We start from the raw sequence: 18,184 nt of genomic DNA, 5'->3' as shown, positions 1-18,184 counted from the left end.
CTCTTGCTTTGTTGCTGTAATTTGTGCACACGTTTAAAAGACAGGCAGGACAGGAGATGTGCACGCGTATTAGTGGGGCCGTGTGAATATGCTTTTTTTGTTGTTTTGTTGCTCAGTGCCTCACGTAACATTTATATGTGCAAGTGTTAGCTTTTTTGTGGTTTCGCATGTCTTTTGCATTTGGTTAACACGCGTCATGCATTGTGCTTAAATAGCAAACATTAAAAAAAAAAATTTTTGGCTTCATTAATGTGGTCTTTCCTGCTGCCTTTTTGTAATACTATAAATAATAGCACTTGTGTGTGCGTACCGGCTGTGGCTCATGCATTAAAAGAATGTTGGGAGATGTGCACGCGTATTAGTGGCATCGTGTGAAAATGCTTTTTTGGCTTTCTTGCTCAATGCAGCATAGAAGATTTATATATGCGCGCGCGTATTAGTGGCATCGTGTGAATATGCTTTTCGCTACCTTGCTCAGTGCAGCATAAAACATTCAAATTTTTATGCGTATTAGTATTGTCTTCTGCCGTCTTCTAAATACGCTTTTTGCTTCCTTGCTCAGCTAATTACTTATATATGCTTACCTATACTTGCTTTTATCACTGTAGCATCACGCCGTAGCAGCAGTTTAACAACATTCTATCCTGTGTACAGCTTTTACACACACTGCCCTTTTATACAATGTGTTTTCATGTAACTCTAAAAAAAAATTATTTACTGAATATAGTTTGGGGAAACTTACTATTTACTATACTTTCACAAACATCTTACTTAAAACTGCTGCACTACCACCACCGCGCACAAAATATCTTGATATGCACTACCACACCATAACGCACATGCACAGCGTCATCAGCAACACTCCAATAACAAGAAATATGTACGCAAACGTCTACCACATAATAGCCATCTATTTCTATTTGCGGGGCACGCGCATACTATTGTGAATCCTTCTATATCACACACACACAATACATACATATTTCTATAATGCAGTACATATAAAAATTTAAGTTGCGCGCAATACATTACATGTATCACCAAAATATGCGTCCTAAATCATTTCATTTTATATTGCGTTAACTTATGCTAAGGCTTATTAAAAAGTTTTTACTACCACCCATTCACCCACCTTGTCATTCTCCCACACACGTCATTCCCTCACAACACTCGCGTTCCCAACAGCTCGTAATACAACTCACAAGCACGTTTAAAACTGCAGCACGCATCCGTTTTTTACTTTTAGCCCTTCAAACCAAAACTTTACACTTACCCGCACTTTTTGTATACAATGTTTAACATACTTTCTTTACTTATTACCCAGCAGTACTTAAGTAACATAACACATGCCTTTTGTTTCCCTTTCTATTTCTTACTGTATGCACAATACTCCTTTTGTGCACACAATACTTTTCAATAAAGTTTTGAGTGTATTACAATTAGCAGGTATAAAATACAGCGATCATGTATGTGCTGCTTTACACGTTTTCTTACAATAAAGCGTATATTTTTTGTTTTGCTTCCTATTTGTTACTGTATGCACAATACTCCTTTTGTGCACACAATACTTTTCAATAAAGTTTTGCACGTGTATGTGCTGCTTTACAAGTTTTCATTAAAAGCAAGGTATTTTTCAGGTCAAATGTTCACTTCGCAAACGCCCTTAGCCGCAATTTGCTAATCCCCCCTCCCTATATATTTACTACTAATACTATCCATGTAATTGCCTAGCAACACTTACAGCCACATTTTAAACAAGTACTGCATTTATAAATAGCATGCGCTAGCAACAACAAGATGCATTTTATTTACAGTGTATTTCCTTCATACTAACAATATACACCTCTTATTTGCGACCTCTTTTCTCTTTCTTACTTGTTTCTTTTTCTGTACAAACCGCCGCCTAACATCACTTAACACAACAATGCAATACATTTTATTTATGTTACGTTTTTTTACAATACAAATCTTAGCCATTTTATACTAACATATATCCTTACCTCACTTGCCTTTTTTCACTCCACATTACTTAATTCCTAACCATTATTTACTACTCTCCTCCTTCCTGCTCACTCAACTTTTCTCTGCCTATTCCACTTAGTAGCAGCACTTCAAACATTTCTTAGCACGCGCTATATTATTTAACATCCCTTTCCTAACAAATACTTTGTAAATATTGTTTGGGGAAACTTACAGTTTATTCTGCAATCTCTGCACTACCGGTCTCCAATACATACCCCGCCAGCTGCCCCGCGCTTTTCCCCAACCTTCTCTCTCCTTTTCCCAATCGCACTTTGGTACACCTCCTCATACCCTCCTCACCTCACTCTGTAGCCGCAGCACTTCTTTTCATAACAAAATTCTCTTGCTTTCACAAACGTCTCACGTAAAACTGCTAGACTACATCCACCACGCACAAAATATCTAATATGCACTAACACATAACCCGCCAGCTGCCCCACCCCTTTCCCCAACGTTATCTCTTGTTTACCTACCGCACTTCAGTCCACCTCCTCATACCCTCCTCACCTCACTCTGTAGCCGCCGCACCTTTTCCCGTAACAAAATTCCCTTGCTTTCACAAATGTCTCGCCCAAAACTGCTAAACTATATCTACCGCGCATTAAATACCTGATACGCACTACCACATCACCCAACAGCTGCTACTCGCCTTTCCCCAACATTTTCTCTTTTTAACTCACAGCACTTCAGTCCACCTACTCATACCCTCCTCACCTCACTCTGTAGCCGCCGCACGTCTTCTCCTAAGAAAATTCCCCTGCTTTCACAAACGTCTTGCCCAAAACTTCAGGACTACATACACCACGCACAAAATATGTAATATACACTAACACATAACCCCCCCAGCTACCCCTCGCCTTTCCCAACCTTCTCTCTCCTTTACCTACCGCACTTCACTCCACTTCCTCATACCCTCCTCACCTCACACTTTAGCTGCTGCACCTTTTCTTGTGACAAATTTGCCCTGCTTTTACAAACGTCTTGCCTAAAACTGCTACACTACATCCACCGCGCACTAAATACCTAATCTGCACTAACACATAGCCCGCCAGCTGCCCCGCACCTTCCCCCAACCTTCTATTCCTTTACCCACTGCACTTCAGTCCACCTCCTCATACCCTCCTCACCTCACTCTGTAGCCGCCGCACCTCCTCTCTCGACAAAATTTCCTTCCTTTCACACACGTCTTGCCTAAAACTGCTGCACTGCGTGCACTGCGCACAAGATATCTAATACGCACTAACGCGCCATTATGCAGGCGCACAACGTCGTCAGCAACACTTCCGCAACAGGAAATATGCACGCAAACGTCTACCACGTGATAGCCGTCTATTTCTATTTCCGGAGCACTCGCACACTATTGTTAATCCCACTATATCATGCTAAAATAATACGCGCATATTACAATACTCGTATTACAGCTAAAATAAAGTACAAATATAAAACTTTCGCTTGCTACAAGCTATACTGTAATTATTGCTTAGCGTTTACAGTATTATACTCTTCATGCTACACCTATACGCTGCTCCACTCCTTGCAATACAAGTATAATGTTTTTAAATACTAAACACAGCATAATGCACGCAAATTGCATAATTGAAGCAACAAAAATACATATCTTCAACTACTATAAATTATAAAGCACCTTTAATGTACCACAAACATTTGCAAACAGTCTCTACATGTATCCTATGTATACAAAATATCAATTTATTGTCTTTTTCTAAAATGACAACATACTTTTATCTTTTGTATAAATGCCAATTCAAATAATAAAAATACTTTTGCAACAAATTTTCACTTTCTATCGTAACATTATTGCCTACGTCAATAGTCAAACTTATACTACTGCGAGACCTATTGCATTACAAATGCTTGTTAATCAAAGTTGCAACTCCCCTGGAGTAGTTTGAATAACAGGAGGTGTGGACCTCACTCCAGCGTTTTGAGTGCAGTCTAGTGCTCGTGACATCTGTCAGGTGTGTCTCCTGAAGCATACATTTTGCATTGACATGACTATAGTGGCCGGACCCGCTCCATTCTGTCAAGAACAATATATTGTGGAATGCCACTGATTTAAGTGTGAAGTCATTGTGCACTACATTGTAAAAAAAGAACAATAAAACTCCCATTCCAAACCACCCCCCTCCCACACCAACCCCCTAATTAGGTTGTGTATACCGGTCAAAAAAACACACTTTAACCAAAAAGCCACCCAACAGTGGGCTGTGGGGAATCATCCCAGCGGGGGCGAGGAGTTACGGGCGAACTGCCTTGTCATTGTTACAACAGGGTGGACGAGCGCCAGAATATGTAGACCACAATGGGATTATTATTTCACAATATATACGTTCAAAGATCAAGTGACCATGAACAGAACCAACCAGAGATGTAGCAATACATTTAGGTATGCGTTACACTATTCAATGTCACTTAACTAGCCCTGTGAGGAAATCTCCGAGTCTCGTGCGGTGGTTTTCATCTTTTTAGCATGTTTAGCAAATTTCAGTGCATCTCCTGCTGCGGTGAAAAACATAGGTTTGCCATCCGTTTGCACACGCAGTTTGGGCGAGTACAGCATTGCATATTTCATGCCAGTTTGTTGGAAGATCTTTTTTGCAGGGATGAATTCTCTTCGGGCTGCTTGGGCCCCTTGCGTAAAATCAGGATAAAACGCTATTGTATTATTTTGATATTGGAGGGTACCCCTTTTGCGTGCTAGTCGCAAAATCGTGTCTCTGTCCCTGTAATTAAGTAATCTAGCCAGAATGGCTCTAGGAGTGGTGCCTGGTGGTGGCCGTGGACCAAGCGTGCGGTGGGCACGTTCTACGAGAAACATGGGTGATAATCTGCTCCATGTAGGTCTCGCAGGAGCCCCTCGACATATTTTTCCATATTCTGAATATTCGTCGATTCAGGCACACCCATTAAGCGTATGTTGTTGCGTCTGGATCTTGCTTCCAAGTCTTCGTTGCACGTTTTGATCACTTCCAGTACTTTGTCCATGCGCAACAATTGCTCGCGCGTTTCCGTTTGGTTGTCATCTTGATCCGAAATCCGCGTCTCCAGTGTGTCCAACCTGTTTTCGTGTTTATCCACTTTACGTGAAACGTGGTCCATATGCTCCAGAAGGGAGTCCAGTTTTGAATCAATGTCCTTCAAGCTGACTTTTACATCTTTTAGCATTGTTTTAATGTCTTCATCTTGTTGTGACTCTAATTGCATCTCCGGAACAATCATTTGTGAAGCCATATCACTTTCTGTTAGTCTCGTGCTACGTTTATCAAAGTTCAATTTTGGTTGCTTGTTATCAATTTTTCCCATGTTTTCGTGTTATCCAACTACCTCGACGTGTGCAGGTTGCAGCCAGTCCTGCAGAATACTACGTGGAGCCTTATCAATAGCCTCTGGGTCTATTTTGCGTGCACTGACACTGACAGTATTACGCCTGCGGCTATAGTTCGTATTCCTGTTTTTCCGCATTGGCCGTTGTAGCAGACGTGTGGTCTCTCGTGTGCCCGGTTGTTAATTCGTAATCATACCAACAGGGGCCAAATCAACCACCCCGCCTGCCGTTTCTGTGAGTCTGGGGCACCGTAGACTTACTGCGGGTGCTTCGCGCTGTGTGTAATTGCCACCATTTACCCGGCGGTATTGCTAAATGTCCTCCATAAAGCCACCTTGTGAGCACACAATTTTTGTTTCTTACCCTGTGGGCTCACCAATGCAAGAGCAGAGCCGCTACTTTTACGAAATTGCCGTCCGATACTGTGGACGTGTTCCTTTCAGTACTGGGGACGAGCCACAGCCGCTGTAATATAGGGTGCAGGTGATCCTTGCGCAATGGGGGATCCTTGCTGTCTAAGTGCCAATGAGTGTTCCCAAAGCTCTGCTCAGTCCACAAACACACACCATTGCCCACGCTCTTCAAGCACTTCAGTCACACGTTATTCAAAAGGTAGTAGCCAATACAGTACTCATATCCGTGTTTTGCGGCACGTAGCGCAGTGGCGCTGTTGTACCAGCCCTACGGGATCCCTCGTGTCGTCGGTCGTGCGTTCTCCCACTGGCTGCCTGTTTATGTCGCCGAGCTCCGCTCCGCCCTACCGGCCTGAGGAGCTCGTCCGTCTTACCTTATTCAATCCGTGTGCTTTGCCGCTCAGTTGAAGACCGTTGCCGCAGCTTCGTGTCTGCCAGCTGCTCGATTGAAGGTGCAGCACTCCGCTCTGTCTCCGAGGGTTGGCGGCGCACTCGCTGCAGGTCGCGGACAGCAATGGCGGCAGCCGCAATCCGCATTGGATTTCTGGGCTTAGTGCGGCGCTACCAAAACTTGTGCCCTACAGTGCCATAGTCAATCAGCCGCAGGTAACCATCTCAGGGGGCCTTGTAGGTGTCGGAGACGGTTGTTCCAATGGGCACACGCCGCTGGTGAGGTGCTCTGCCGGCCGGATGTGCGCCAGTGCTTGCGTCTCGTCTCGGCCCGAGCTCAGCCTCTATGGCGCCGTTCACTCCGCTCCCGTTCCGTAGCTTACTTCTGATCGCAAGAGGTATCAATCTGCTGAGCAACACCTCTGGTTGTGGATTTCGACTGTTAAATCCCTGTTGAGTCTATTTTGAACGGATTCCTGGCGGATTTTGTGCTCGGCCGGCAGAGCCGACAAATTAGGCAGCCATCTTGCTGCTCGGTTCGGTCACGCCACCTCTTGCTAAGCTTTAACATGAACCAAAAAGAACTCCATTGCTTGGCTCATGCTAAATGTGGTAACTGCTACGCATTAGGTACCCATACTTCAGTATAGAGCAATGATCAGAGGTTTTCTTAATTTACAAGTAAATCCCAAGTTCTCTTTTATAGTCTCTCATGATTTCCTGTCAGTATTATTACAGTATAATCCTTTAAGCAGGGATTGTAAAGGATATTCTATCCATATTGTGAATGAATTCTCCAACTGCAGTCAATCACAGCTCTTCAGGATCCAGGCACTGCTCTGGGTCCTGGAGAGTGATAAAAGTCGTCAATCACGAATCTATTCTATTCCCGTGATCTCCCTCTTTCAGTAGACCCTCCCCAAACTCTTGGTACCCAGCATGTGCCTTGAGAGAGAGAGAAATGCCAGCAGTCACAGATCTATCCTGCTCCCCTGATCTTCCTCTCTGTTTTGACCCTTCCTCTCCCTCTCTTGTCTGTAGTGGACCTTGTGCATCCCAGGGGAGTGAAACGTGTAAATCCTTATCAATAATAAAGAATAATCACATAGCATGCATGCGTAACATGAACCACGTGCATGCAAGTTACAGAATGTTGAGGAAACACGAGCTCACCAATAGAATGTGAGCTTGTGAATACATTGAGCAGCACGTGAAGAAAACATACTAATAAAGCTATCAAAGACATGTATGCAGTATATTACATGGAGGGTCCAGTGGATAAAATGTCTTGCCATTTGTTGGCTTTATGTGTGGAACTCCCCAACTACTTCCACTTGTAAATAAGTGCTGCCCCCTTCCCTGCAGAGAATGGTGTCATGATGCCCTATGGCGGCCTTTTGAGAAACGGGGAAGATATGTGCTCTTTTCCTGGTGCCCTAACCTAATATTGCCCCTGTGGGTAGGAGAAGACTAGCTCCCTTCCCTTCCAAAACAAACTACTGCTCCATCCACAGAAGGCAGCGACTGCCACAGTGTCTCTGTAATGCTAGTGACCCGTGAAGTGCAGAAGCGCTCCAGCGGGGTAAACATCTATTACAACGCAGGCATTACATCGTAGTGCCTTTAAAACGCAGTCAGAGAGGACAGTGTTCATTGGCTGGACATTTATCTATGTTTTTGAAGGTTTCGTGTTTGAAGCGAGGCACAGAAATACAGGCGGAGTATTTATGAGTGATGAAGATCTTTTCAAAGCTAGCTTGTCAATAGGATGCCTCCACAGACATATGTAAAAGAATCCCCCAAGTTTTGTTTATTACACTTCCTCTCTTGTTTGTATTTGTATGGTCAAGGTGTGTTTGACAAAGGAAGATCCGCTGCCTGGAAGACTTCTTTAAGTGTCTTGGCCTCCTCTGAGCCTGCACTTACCCTCTCCCGCAGCTTCAGCTCTTTGTGTCCGCCTATGGTGTCTTCTTTATTTTACAACTGCTGTCTTTACCCAGGCTTCCGAGCTCTCTGTATAGGAGTTTACAATAAGACAGCTTGATACAGTGACGTTGCAAGGCTTATGGATGATAAAACACTATCAAAAGAGCTCTCTACAAAGTACAAGAAACCACTGATTTACGCCATTTATTCACTTGGCTGGAATTTGGGGGGAAAAAGCAAGGCCTATCATTTATTTCACAAAAGAGTTTGCACTTTATGGTTCTATGAAATATTTGATTGCGCTGACGTCTGATGTGTGCATTGTGTTGTGTTCAGAAACATAAACGACAATACAGATATTTCAACTCACTCGGTGCCACCGTCTGTCTCCAATCACATGGTCTCCTGGGGCCGTATCACAGATGAGTGTGCCGGCGCTGATTGTCGCTGTGCGCCAGAGTATGTTTGTGTTCATGTGCATTTGCGTCTGTGCGCTAATACAATATGCGTACAGACGCAAACACACATAAACTAAGGGGGTGATTTCCAAAACTTTTGCGTCACAAAAGTGACACTAACCAGCGCAAATATTTTTTTTCCAATTTTCTTTCCAGCGCAAAACTTGTTTTATTTTCAAGTAGGGCGAAGCACTGCTTTGTGTTACTTTGGGCCGAGGGGGCGTTACATACTTGGTACATGGGCGTTCCCATGCAACCACCCATGCCTTTTGACGCAAAACCATATTTACAAATATTTGTAAACATGGTTTTGCACCAAAAGTTAACGCCCCTTCAAAGGAGGCGCAAGCAGGAGAAATGCTTTCATTTCTCCGTGCTTTTCTGACTTTTCATGCGTGCTGCACTGTGCAGCACGTATGCAAAGTGGGAAAAGCTTTGCATCGTGTCTTGCATAGTATTATGTAGAGGAAGGGTACCCTTCCTGTACAAAACCTATGCTACACTCATGCACACACCCTAGCCCGTGGCGCTAAGGTGTGTGCATGGTGCATGGCAGCTGAAATCAGCACCGGCGCAAGGGAAAGGGGAGGAGAGAGCCATACCTCTGAAGATATGGCGCTCTCCTGCTCCCTCCCCATCATGCAACGCGGCGCAGCCTCGCGGGGGGGGCTGCACTGCGTTGCGCGACTTTTGTGGAAATCTCCCCCAGAGTTCAAAGTCTGCGCCAACATCACGGCGCATTACAGACTGATCTTCCTCAATGCCATCGGGCGCCTACTCCGGCGCACAACGACAATTAGCGCCGGCGCAGTCATCTGTAATATGGCCCCAGGTGAAGAGCCCATATCATACAGTCTGCAAAAGCATGGCAACTTTAAAATCAATTCTACTGTGTGAGGAGGGAACGAGGCCTTGAAGAGTGGGGGGCTGGTGTTGCGGTGGGGCTCTGTACCCATCACTCTCTGCCAACCATTAACCCCTTGCACGCTCATGACGGAGCCGCTCCGTCATGAGCCACGGTTGCCGTGTGCTCATGACGGAACGGTTCCGTCATGTCACGGCCGTTGGCGGCCGCTCCGCCTACGCGGCGCTGTTTCCCCGCCTGTGCGGGGGGACAACGCAAATGGGGGGAGTCATGACGGAACCGTTCCGTCATGAGCACAGCTCAACCGTGGCTCAGCACAGCGCCACCGCGCTGCCCCCCCGCACCCTCCAGCGCTGCGGCGGAATTCCCGCCGCAGCGAAAGGGTTAAAGGGATGGAGAGGGAAGGTGAGGTGGTGGGGCACTGTGTACAGACCCCACCACACCCATCCAGAAACAAACTGTGACGACATCTGAGGCTTGGGGAGGTTGTAAAACATACTCTGCACAGAGCCTTAAAAACAGCTCGAAACCATGTTTCTGTAGGGGTATCCAGCTCTCTATGTTCATACTGTATGATATCATCTCTTGTTTGGTGAATTCCTTGCATTCCTTTTTGCAGTCTGGTTAAGGGGGCATTTTCTCCTTTCCTGCTTCTTAGTCTCCCTATCACACAACAAGTTCTACAATGCCACACAATTCAATTGGTTCTGTGCAACAGTATTAAACTGTTCTACTGAACTTGAGTGAAACTCGCAGGCTCTAGTTTTGCCAGCCAGCCCATGAACAGTATTTGCTGCAATTAATTTTTAATGTGTATTACACTTTTTCATTTTACCCAGTGGGAGGCGGGGAGCGAACGTGCCTTTACTTGGACAGGTATCTGACTAAATAACCTTACTGGTTTAATTCAGATACGCTGTGCCTGATAAGGCTGGTTTATAGTTAATGATGATGATTGCCACCTTTTTATAAAGTCATCCATTTCATGGAGAGGTATTTCATTATTAATCTACATTTGCGAATGTGAGCAAGATTTTTTTGTATGCTTTCTGTTTCTTCCCACAAAATCACACTAAAGTCATGTCTGTTCTCCTTGTCCTCATAGGGCCATTCCCTGTGGTCAGTCTGATGGTGGGGTCGGTTGTCCTGACCATGGCTCCCGATGACAAGTTTAAATTATTGAGCAATAGCACAGGCCTGAACCAAACGGTGATCAACACGGTGGCCAGGGACGCGGCTAGAGTGGTCATCTCCGGGACCCTCTCCTTTCTGGTTGGAATATTACAGGTATTACAGCGCGGCGCAGGCTGTTGTCGTCTGAATAGAGGAGATTTAGAAGACTCCGTGAACGTTTTTCAAAGTAGCAATAGTTTATCGAGGTCAACTAGGGATAGGCAAGCCAAAAACATAGATGTAGCCTGTGTCGACCTCAAAGAGGTTTCGGACACTTCTTCGGGTTATTTCATGTCTGCTCTATGTTTATTTTGGTAAATTGTTTAATTCACGTCTGCTGTAACAAATGGCTTATTTCATGTTTGGGCTCGCGTATTGCATTATTTCATATCTGATGTAGTAAAGGGGTTGTGGCTTGTCTGCCTCAGTACATTTAACTGCTGTTATCTTACAATTACGTTTTGCATCACACCAAGCCTGCCCAATATTTTTCTACCTAACTCAGGGCCATGTCCGATGTCCATTCATAATAAGAATTGTCGGTGTCGATGATTCTAACAGAACAAGATATATATATATATATATATATATATATATATCCACATGAACTTTGACGAAATAGATGCCCTTCCTGACGGGCTGAGGCTTGTTTGGCGACGTCACCGCCTATAAATTGCCAAAGGAAAATCACGCTTTCTTCGCAGCACGATTGACAAGCCCATCCATCGAGAGGCAAATAAACGTGATTTTATTTCAGCAGGCAGCCCAAGAAAGTGATAGCATTGCGCGTTTTAACCCACCAAGGGTCTTAATCATATTCAGCTGTGAGGAACAGTTGTCATTGGATGTAAATACACTTAGATAGTAAACAGTAAACAAGCATTTGCAATGCAATAGGTCTCGCATTTGTTGCAGTCGGAGCTACTGGCATTGTAAATGGCAGTGTTTTTTATCAATGTTTTTGTTTGCAGTGGAGTGATTATTTAAAAATTACACACTATACCATATTATAAGCTATTCTAGCAACTGTACAGTAAAGCTATGGCTATTTTAACGTAAAGGAGTGTGAATGGATGAATAAAAATACAAAAAACAGGATCTAAAAATTTACGATGGAATGTATAGCAGGGGACAGGGACTACCGATCACAACAAATGTACTTGAAGTGATTGGGGCATCATATGCAATAAAAAAATTGGTAGTACGGGGTGTCAGCGACGCTTGTGCAAATGTTGTTCAGCTGGTGAAGTGGTCAGCTCTGTTTGCAGATGCAAAGTGGTGAAAGGTGAAGTATTCAGCTCTGTTTGCAGGCACAAAGGGATGAATGGTGAAGTGGTCACTCTCTTCAGCGGTGAACATGCTCTTTACTGTTGCTCATGGGAATCAAGAGACTCTGCCAGGTCTAAGGCATTCCAGACACCTTATATGATGGCTGGGGTTTGTAAATGAACCTACATTAAACACCACTAAGAGATGAAGCGATTTCTGCAACAGCACATGATTTTTCTCCAAAATGTGTTTTTTCAGTTTTACTTTTTGGATTCCTGGGATGCTCTGGCATAAGATTCCCGGTTCCACCATGATTCATTTGGTACAGTAAATAAACACAATAACCAAAAATACTCTCAAACTGCAGTTTAACGGAGACGTGGTTTTCTGTGTAACAGACAAACGCCTGACCATGGTCCCAGCAGGGGCACGTGCCACCTAATCTAGAGACACTTCTCTCACAGGAGTTGTGCCAACACACCTGCAGCCAAAGCTATGGGTCACGGGAAAATGGGATGGAGAGTAAGGGGGGTACAGGGAGAGAGAGAAAGGGGGCACAGGGAGAGAGAAATGGGGGCATGGAGAGAAATGGCGGACCGAGAGAGAACGGGGAAGAGAGGCTGGAAGGGTGAAAACGAAAGGGAGAGAGGGCACTAGTGAGGGAGGTACCGGAAGGGGAAGGAGGTGGACAGGTGATATACATTTTAAAAAGCAGGTCTTTGGCAGTAGGTGATGACTGCTGGCAAGGACCAACACCCGGAAAGGAGGTTTGACATCCGAGCCCCCACTATTATAATGTGAAACTATCATGCAACTACAATATCACAAAAAGGTGCTAGTTTTCCAAAGACACATGACCCGCCTGATGTACACACTACAAGATTCTTATAAGTCCCAAGAACATAAAGACAAATTCATCTGGCACATTGGAAAAAAATTATACTTTTCAAATAGCCCTCCGTATTAAATTTGCTCCATTTCTACGCTCGGTTAACAGATATAACTACTACCCAATCAATGGTATTCAATTGATCCACCTCGGAAGAATGAAGGCTGAGGCAGACTTGCCGGGAGTGTAACCTCTGCCCCTTACAAGTGTACGTCTCACTGAGCCCTTCTGCCGGTATTGTGTTGGACAGCTGGTTACAATTCGATCAGTTGAGCCCCTTATGTGTAGCCTTTAAACAGAAACACAGCAAAGCCCGCTTTTGTATTCGCCAGATAACTAGGAAAAACAGCTATACACGAGGCGCGAGCAGCAACCGGAGTCACAGAGGTAGAGAGACCAGCCTTGGCTCCGCCGGATATGAATAAGTTAATATCCACGTACCTACCAAACATGAATGTGTCCTTCTATAATGGATGTGGTATACATGTAAAGTGCTCCAATACCTACGGATTGAGTTTGCGCTAAATAAAAAAAACAAAAAATTAAATACAAACACCTAACAGATCTGTTCCAGGTCAGGCAGCGGAGTCATAGTTCGCCCGACCCTTGTGAAGACAGAGCAGCCGTCCCTGAAAATCAGCAGGGCAAGGGCGAGGATGTGGTCCGTCGGCTAAACTGCCAACTTTGGTGCTGGAAACCAGAGTTTGAGCCCCGAGGTCGCATCAACATCTTGTGATTCTGGGCAAATCACTTAATCTCCCCGTGCCTGAATGTGTAATGTAAATACGGTGCTCGTGTAAAGCGCTCCAATAAACTTCGGGTCGAGTTTGTGCTATATATATATGCAAAAAAAAACAACTGCAAAGGCAAGTAACAGTACAAGGACATGTCGCCAGCTAGTCACATGCACTCCTAACCACACCTACAGGCGACGCAACAGCACAGTGAACCCATCCGCCCAACACCGGACATTTTGCAACTTGCTTTTATATGGTGTACGCATAATTATACATTTGCCACACTAGCCTCATACCATCATCTCCTGCATATTTTTCCTTTTCTCGCATAATTTAGCCAACCCTGCCAGTTATACTATAATAAAGTAAACAAACTAAACAGTTCACAGAACATTTTTTTTTTGTTGGAAATATCTTTATTGAGCATCAGACAAAAGCAATCACATTTACATCCTGTATCCATGCGTCATCTGTGCATTTTACTGAAAAAAAGGTCTACAATCTGGTATCCAAGTTACAAAGATCCACCGCCCCAGCAATGCGCCACAACATTTCCAACATTGTCAATTATTGTAAGCAAACGAGACAAGTAACCAGCACCCCGTGTGGTTTGTCCTGCACCTACAGAGAGCAGATCAGTATAATACTCAATTCAGCCCTACCCCACAACCATCCCCCTCCTCCCAACCCCAAACTAACTAAAAACCTTGGTGGCGCTGCACGGGTGAACCACCCCCACCGATGTAGTAGCGGCAGGTGTCCACCCAGCTCTGATGCCCCCAACTGGGGGGGTTTGTACCGAGGGGGAGGAGGAAGGGGAAGGGACGGAGGGGAGGGGAGGGAAGGGGGGGAGGCAGGTGCGGGGGGGGGAAGAGACAGGGGGGGACAAAAGGACACATATTGTTTTACCAGTCTATAATCTCTTGAATGGCTACATGAAAGACAACCACACCAGGTATATATATAAAATATATGTATTTATTTCTAAACACACCCTCATAGTCTCTTTATTAGGCTGGAGGTCAAAACACATAAGTTACACTTCAAATATGACAGTAAAATAGCACAAATACGCGTCAGGCCCTAGGGGCGAGCCAAACCATATACTAAAATAGTGGTATAAGAACCACGACTTAACTAGAAACAAGCCCTGGAGCCTGTAGAATCGCTGGGACCCCAAGGAACCACCCAAGGTAGTGACACAGGGGACCCACGGGGGCCGGGTGCAGTGTTTAGAACACAGCCGTGAGCTCCCGTTAGCTTCTATGGGGAAAGTCGCTGTTAGATTTTTAAAGATATGGGGCACTTAGAAATGAGTCAGGACCAAACCCTTGGGACTTAGGAAGTTTTAGGGTCAACACCAATGGGAGCACTGGAGTACTCGAGTTACCTCACCCAGGGAAGCCGGGTGCATAGGTGTCAAATGGTGTCGGGTCGCATCGTCGATTTCAATGGGAGCTGGCAAAGAAGTGCTGCTGCCGGGAAGATGCAAAGTGTCCGAAGAGATCCAAGCCTGGATTGAAGTTGAGAAGAACCTGAAAGCAGAGGAGACAGAGTCTGGGTCACTAGCCAGTGACCAGGAGGACGATAGGCAGATGCCCACCGATGTCGGGTGATTTCAGGTGAAGAAGGTGAAGCTTGCCACGAGGACCAGGAGGCATTGAGGACAACCAGGAGCTGGATTCTAGCTGTCCCACAAAGGATGTCGAGTGCTGCAGTGTCGGTGTCCAGATTGGACACAACAAGCCTTGGCAACAGCAACCCACGCAGAAAGAGAAGAAATATTTTGGTGCAGACCAGCAAGGTCTGAGGGACTCACCACTTGGTAGGGAGTCAGGTCACATCTGGAGCAACCATGGAAGCCCAAGGAAAAGCAAAGTTACCCCCTCAGGAACCCACCAGTCGACGGACCAGGGATCGCAAAGGGACCTCGTGAGGAAACACAAAATGGCGGCTCACAGGTCACTCGGGGTGACTAGGATGAGAATCTTTAGTGAATCTTTTGCTCGAGGTAGGGGCTACAAGTAACCCCAAGCACGACTTTAAGAGACGTCGAGAAGTCAATGCATATACAAAAGTGCACGGTGGCCAGGAGTTCTGGTTCCACGCTACTCACGAGGGCTGTGGGTCTCAGCTTTGCTGGGGACTCGGGTCGGCCTCTGAGATGTCTGGAAATCCTCTTCCTGGGCTGCAAACACTTCGGAGTCTGGCAGGAGCTTCGGAAATGCAGACCGGCAAGAGAAGTGGAGGAAGAAGCAACAAATGTGCAGCAAGAAGCATGAGAAGTGAGGGGCAGATAAAGAGGCAAGAGATGTGCAGGAAGAGGCAAGAGAGTTGCAGGAACAGGCAAGAGAGGTACAGAAAAAGGGAACAGGGGTACAGAAAGAGGAAAGAGAGGTGCACAAAGAGGCAATAGGGGTGCAGAAATAGGCAAGAGGAGTGCAGACATGTGAAAGAGAGGTTCAGAATGAAGCAAGAGCAGTGCAGAAAGAACCAACAGAGGTGCAGAAAGAGGCAAAATAAGTGCAGGGAGAAGCAAACGAGTTACAGAAAGTGGCAGGAGGAGTGCAAAAAGAGGGAAGGGAGGTGCAGAAAGAGGGAAGAGAGATGCACGAAGAAGGAAGAAGGGTGAACAAAAAGGCAAGAGGGGTGCAGAAATAAGCAAGAAAAGTATAGATAGAAGCAACAGAGGTGCAGAAAGAGGCAAGGGGTGCAGACAGAGGCAAGAGAGATGCAGTAAAAGGAAGTAGGGGTGCAGAAAGAGGCAAGAGGGGTGTAGAGATTTGCCAGAGAGGTACAGAAAGAAGCAAGAGCAGTGCAGAAAGAACCAACAGTGGTGCAGAAAGAGGCGAGAGATGTGTAGAAAGAAGTAAAAGAGGTTCAGAAGGAGGCAAGAGAACTACAGATAGAGGCAAGAGAGTTGCAGAAAGAGGCAAGAGATGTGCAGAAAGAATGAACAGGGGTGTAGTAAGAGGCAAGAGAGGTACAGAAAGAGGGAAGAGAAGTATAGAAACAGGCAAGAGAGGTGCAGAAAGAGCTAACTGGGGTGTAGAAAGAGGGAAGAGTGGTTCAGAAAGAAGGAAGAGGGGTGCAGAAATAGGCAAGAGGAGTGTAGAAAGAAGCAACAGAGGTGCATAAAGATGCAAGAGAGGTGCAGAAACAGGCAAGAGAAGTGGAGAAAGAAGCAACAAAGGTGCAGCAAGAAGTAAGAGAAGTAATAAGACAAGAGAGTTGCAGAAAGAAACAAGAGAGGTGGAGAACAAAGCAAGTGAAGGGTAGAAAGAGGAAGGTGAGGTGTAGAAAAAGGCATGAGAGGTGCAGAAAGAGGCGAGAGAGGTGCAAAAACATGCAAGTGAGATGCAGAAATAGACAAGAGTGGTGGAGAAAGAGGCAAGAGATGTGCAGGAAGGGGCAAGAGAGTTGTAGAGACAGGCAAGAGAGGTAAAGAAAAAGGGAACAGGGGTACAAAAAGAGGAAGGAGAGGTGCAGAAAGAGGCAAGAGGGGTACAGAAAGAGGCAAGAGGGTGCCGAAAGATGCAAGAGAGGTTCAGAATGAAGCAGAAGTGCAGAATGAAGCAACAGAGGTGCAGAAAGAGGCAAGAGAGGTGCAGAAAGAGGCAAGAGATGTGCTGAAAGAAGCAAAAGATATGCAGACAAAGGCAAGAGAAGTGCAGAAAGAAGGAATAGCAATAGGTAAGAGAAGTACAGAAAAGAAGCAACAGAAATGTAGAGAGAGGCAAGAGAAGTGCAGACAGAAGCAACAGAGGTGCAGAAAGAGCCAAGAGAGGTGCAGAAAGAAGCAAGAAAGGTGCAGGAAAAGAGAAGATGGGTGCAGAAAGAGGCGAGAGGGGTACAGAAAGAAGCAAGAGAGTTGCAGAAAGAAGCAAGTGAAGTGCAGAAAGAAGCAACAGAGGTGTAGTAAGAGGCAAGAGGGATGCACAAAGTGGCAGGAGAGATACAGAAAGAAGGCAGACAAGTACAGAAAGAGGCAACAGGGGTGCAGAAAGAAGGAAGATAGGTGCAGAAAGAAGCAAGAGAAGTGCAGAAAGAAATAAGAGAGGTGCAGAAAGAGGCAAGAGACATGCAGGAAGAAGGATACAAAGAAAGGGGCAAGAGGGGTGCAGAAATAAGCAACAGAGGTACAGAAAGAAGCAAGAGAAGTACAAAAAGAAGCAACAGGGCTTCAGAAAGATGCTAGAGGGGTGCAGAAAGAGGCAAGAGAAATGCTGACAGAAGCAACAAAGGTGGAGAAGGAGGTAAGAGAACTGCAGAAAGAGGCAAGAGAGTTGCAGAAATAGGCAAAAGAGGTGCAGAAAGAAGGAACTAGGGTGCAGACAAAGGCAAGAGAGGTGCACAAAGAGGCAATAGAGATGCGGAAAGAGGCAAGAGGAGTGTACAAATGTGCAAGAGCCATGCATAAATAAGCAAGAGCAGTGTAGAGAGAGCCAACAGAGGTGCAGAAAGAGGCAAGAGGGGTTCAGAAAGAGACAAGAGAAGTACAGGGAGAAGCAAAAGAGATACAGAAAGTGGCAGGAGGGGTGCAGAAAGAGGGAAGAGAGGTGCAGAAAGAGGCAAGGGAGATACACAAAGAGGGAAGAAGAGTGAACAAAGAGGTAAGAGGGTTGCAGAAAGAATCAAGAGAGGTGCGGAAAGAAGCAAGAGAAGTACAGAAAGAAGCAACAGAGGTACAGAAAGA

General features: G+C 45.4%; 1 protein-coding gene across 1 annotated transcript in view; it reads left to right on the top strand.

Annotated features, from left to right (window-relative positions):
- SLC26A4 (solute carrier family 26 member 4) overlaps positions 1-18,184 on the top strand; it is a 161,125-nt gene that overhangs the window by 52,427 nt on the left and 90,514 nt on the right. The window contains exon 5 of the mRNA XM_085654118.1: positions 10,526-10,707. Within this exon, the coding sequence (XP_085510244.1) occupies positions 10,526-10,707 (182 nt within the window). The remainder of the gene's footprint in view (positions 1-10,525; positions 10,708-18,184) is intronic.

This window comes from Triturus cristatus, chromosome 4_1 (assembly GCF_964204655.1).
Source record: "Triturus cristatus chromosome 4_1, aTriCri1.1, whole genome shotgun sequence".
Classification (NCBI taxonomy): domain Eukaryota; kingdom Metazoa; phylum Chordata; class Amphibia; order Caudata; family Salamandridae; genus Triturus; species Triturus cristatus.
Note: the sequence above shows the minus strand (reverse complement) of the source record. Positions and strands in the feature narration are given on the sequence as shown.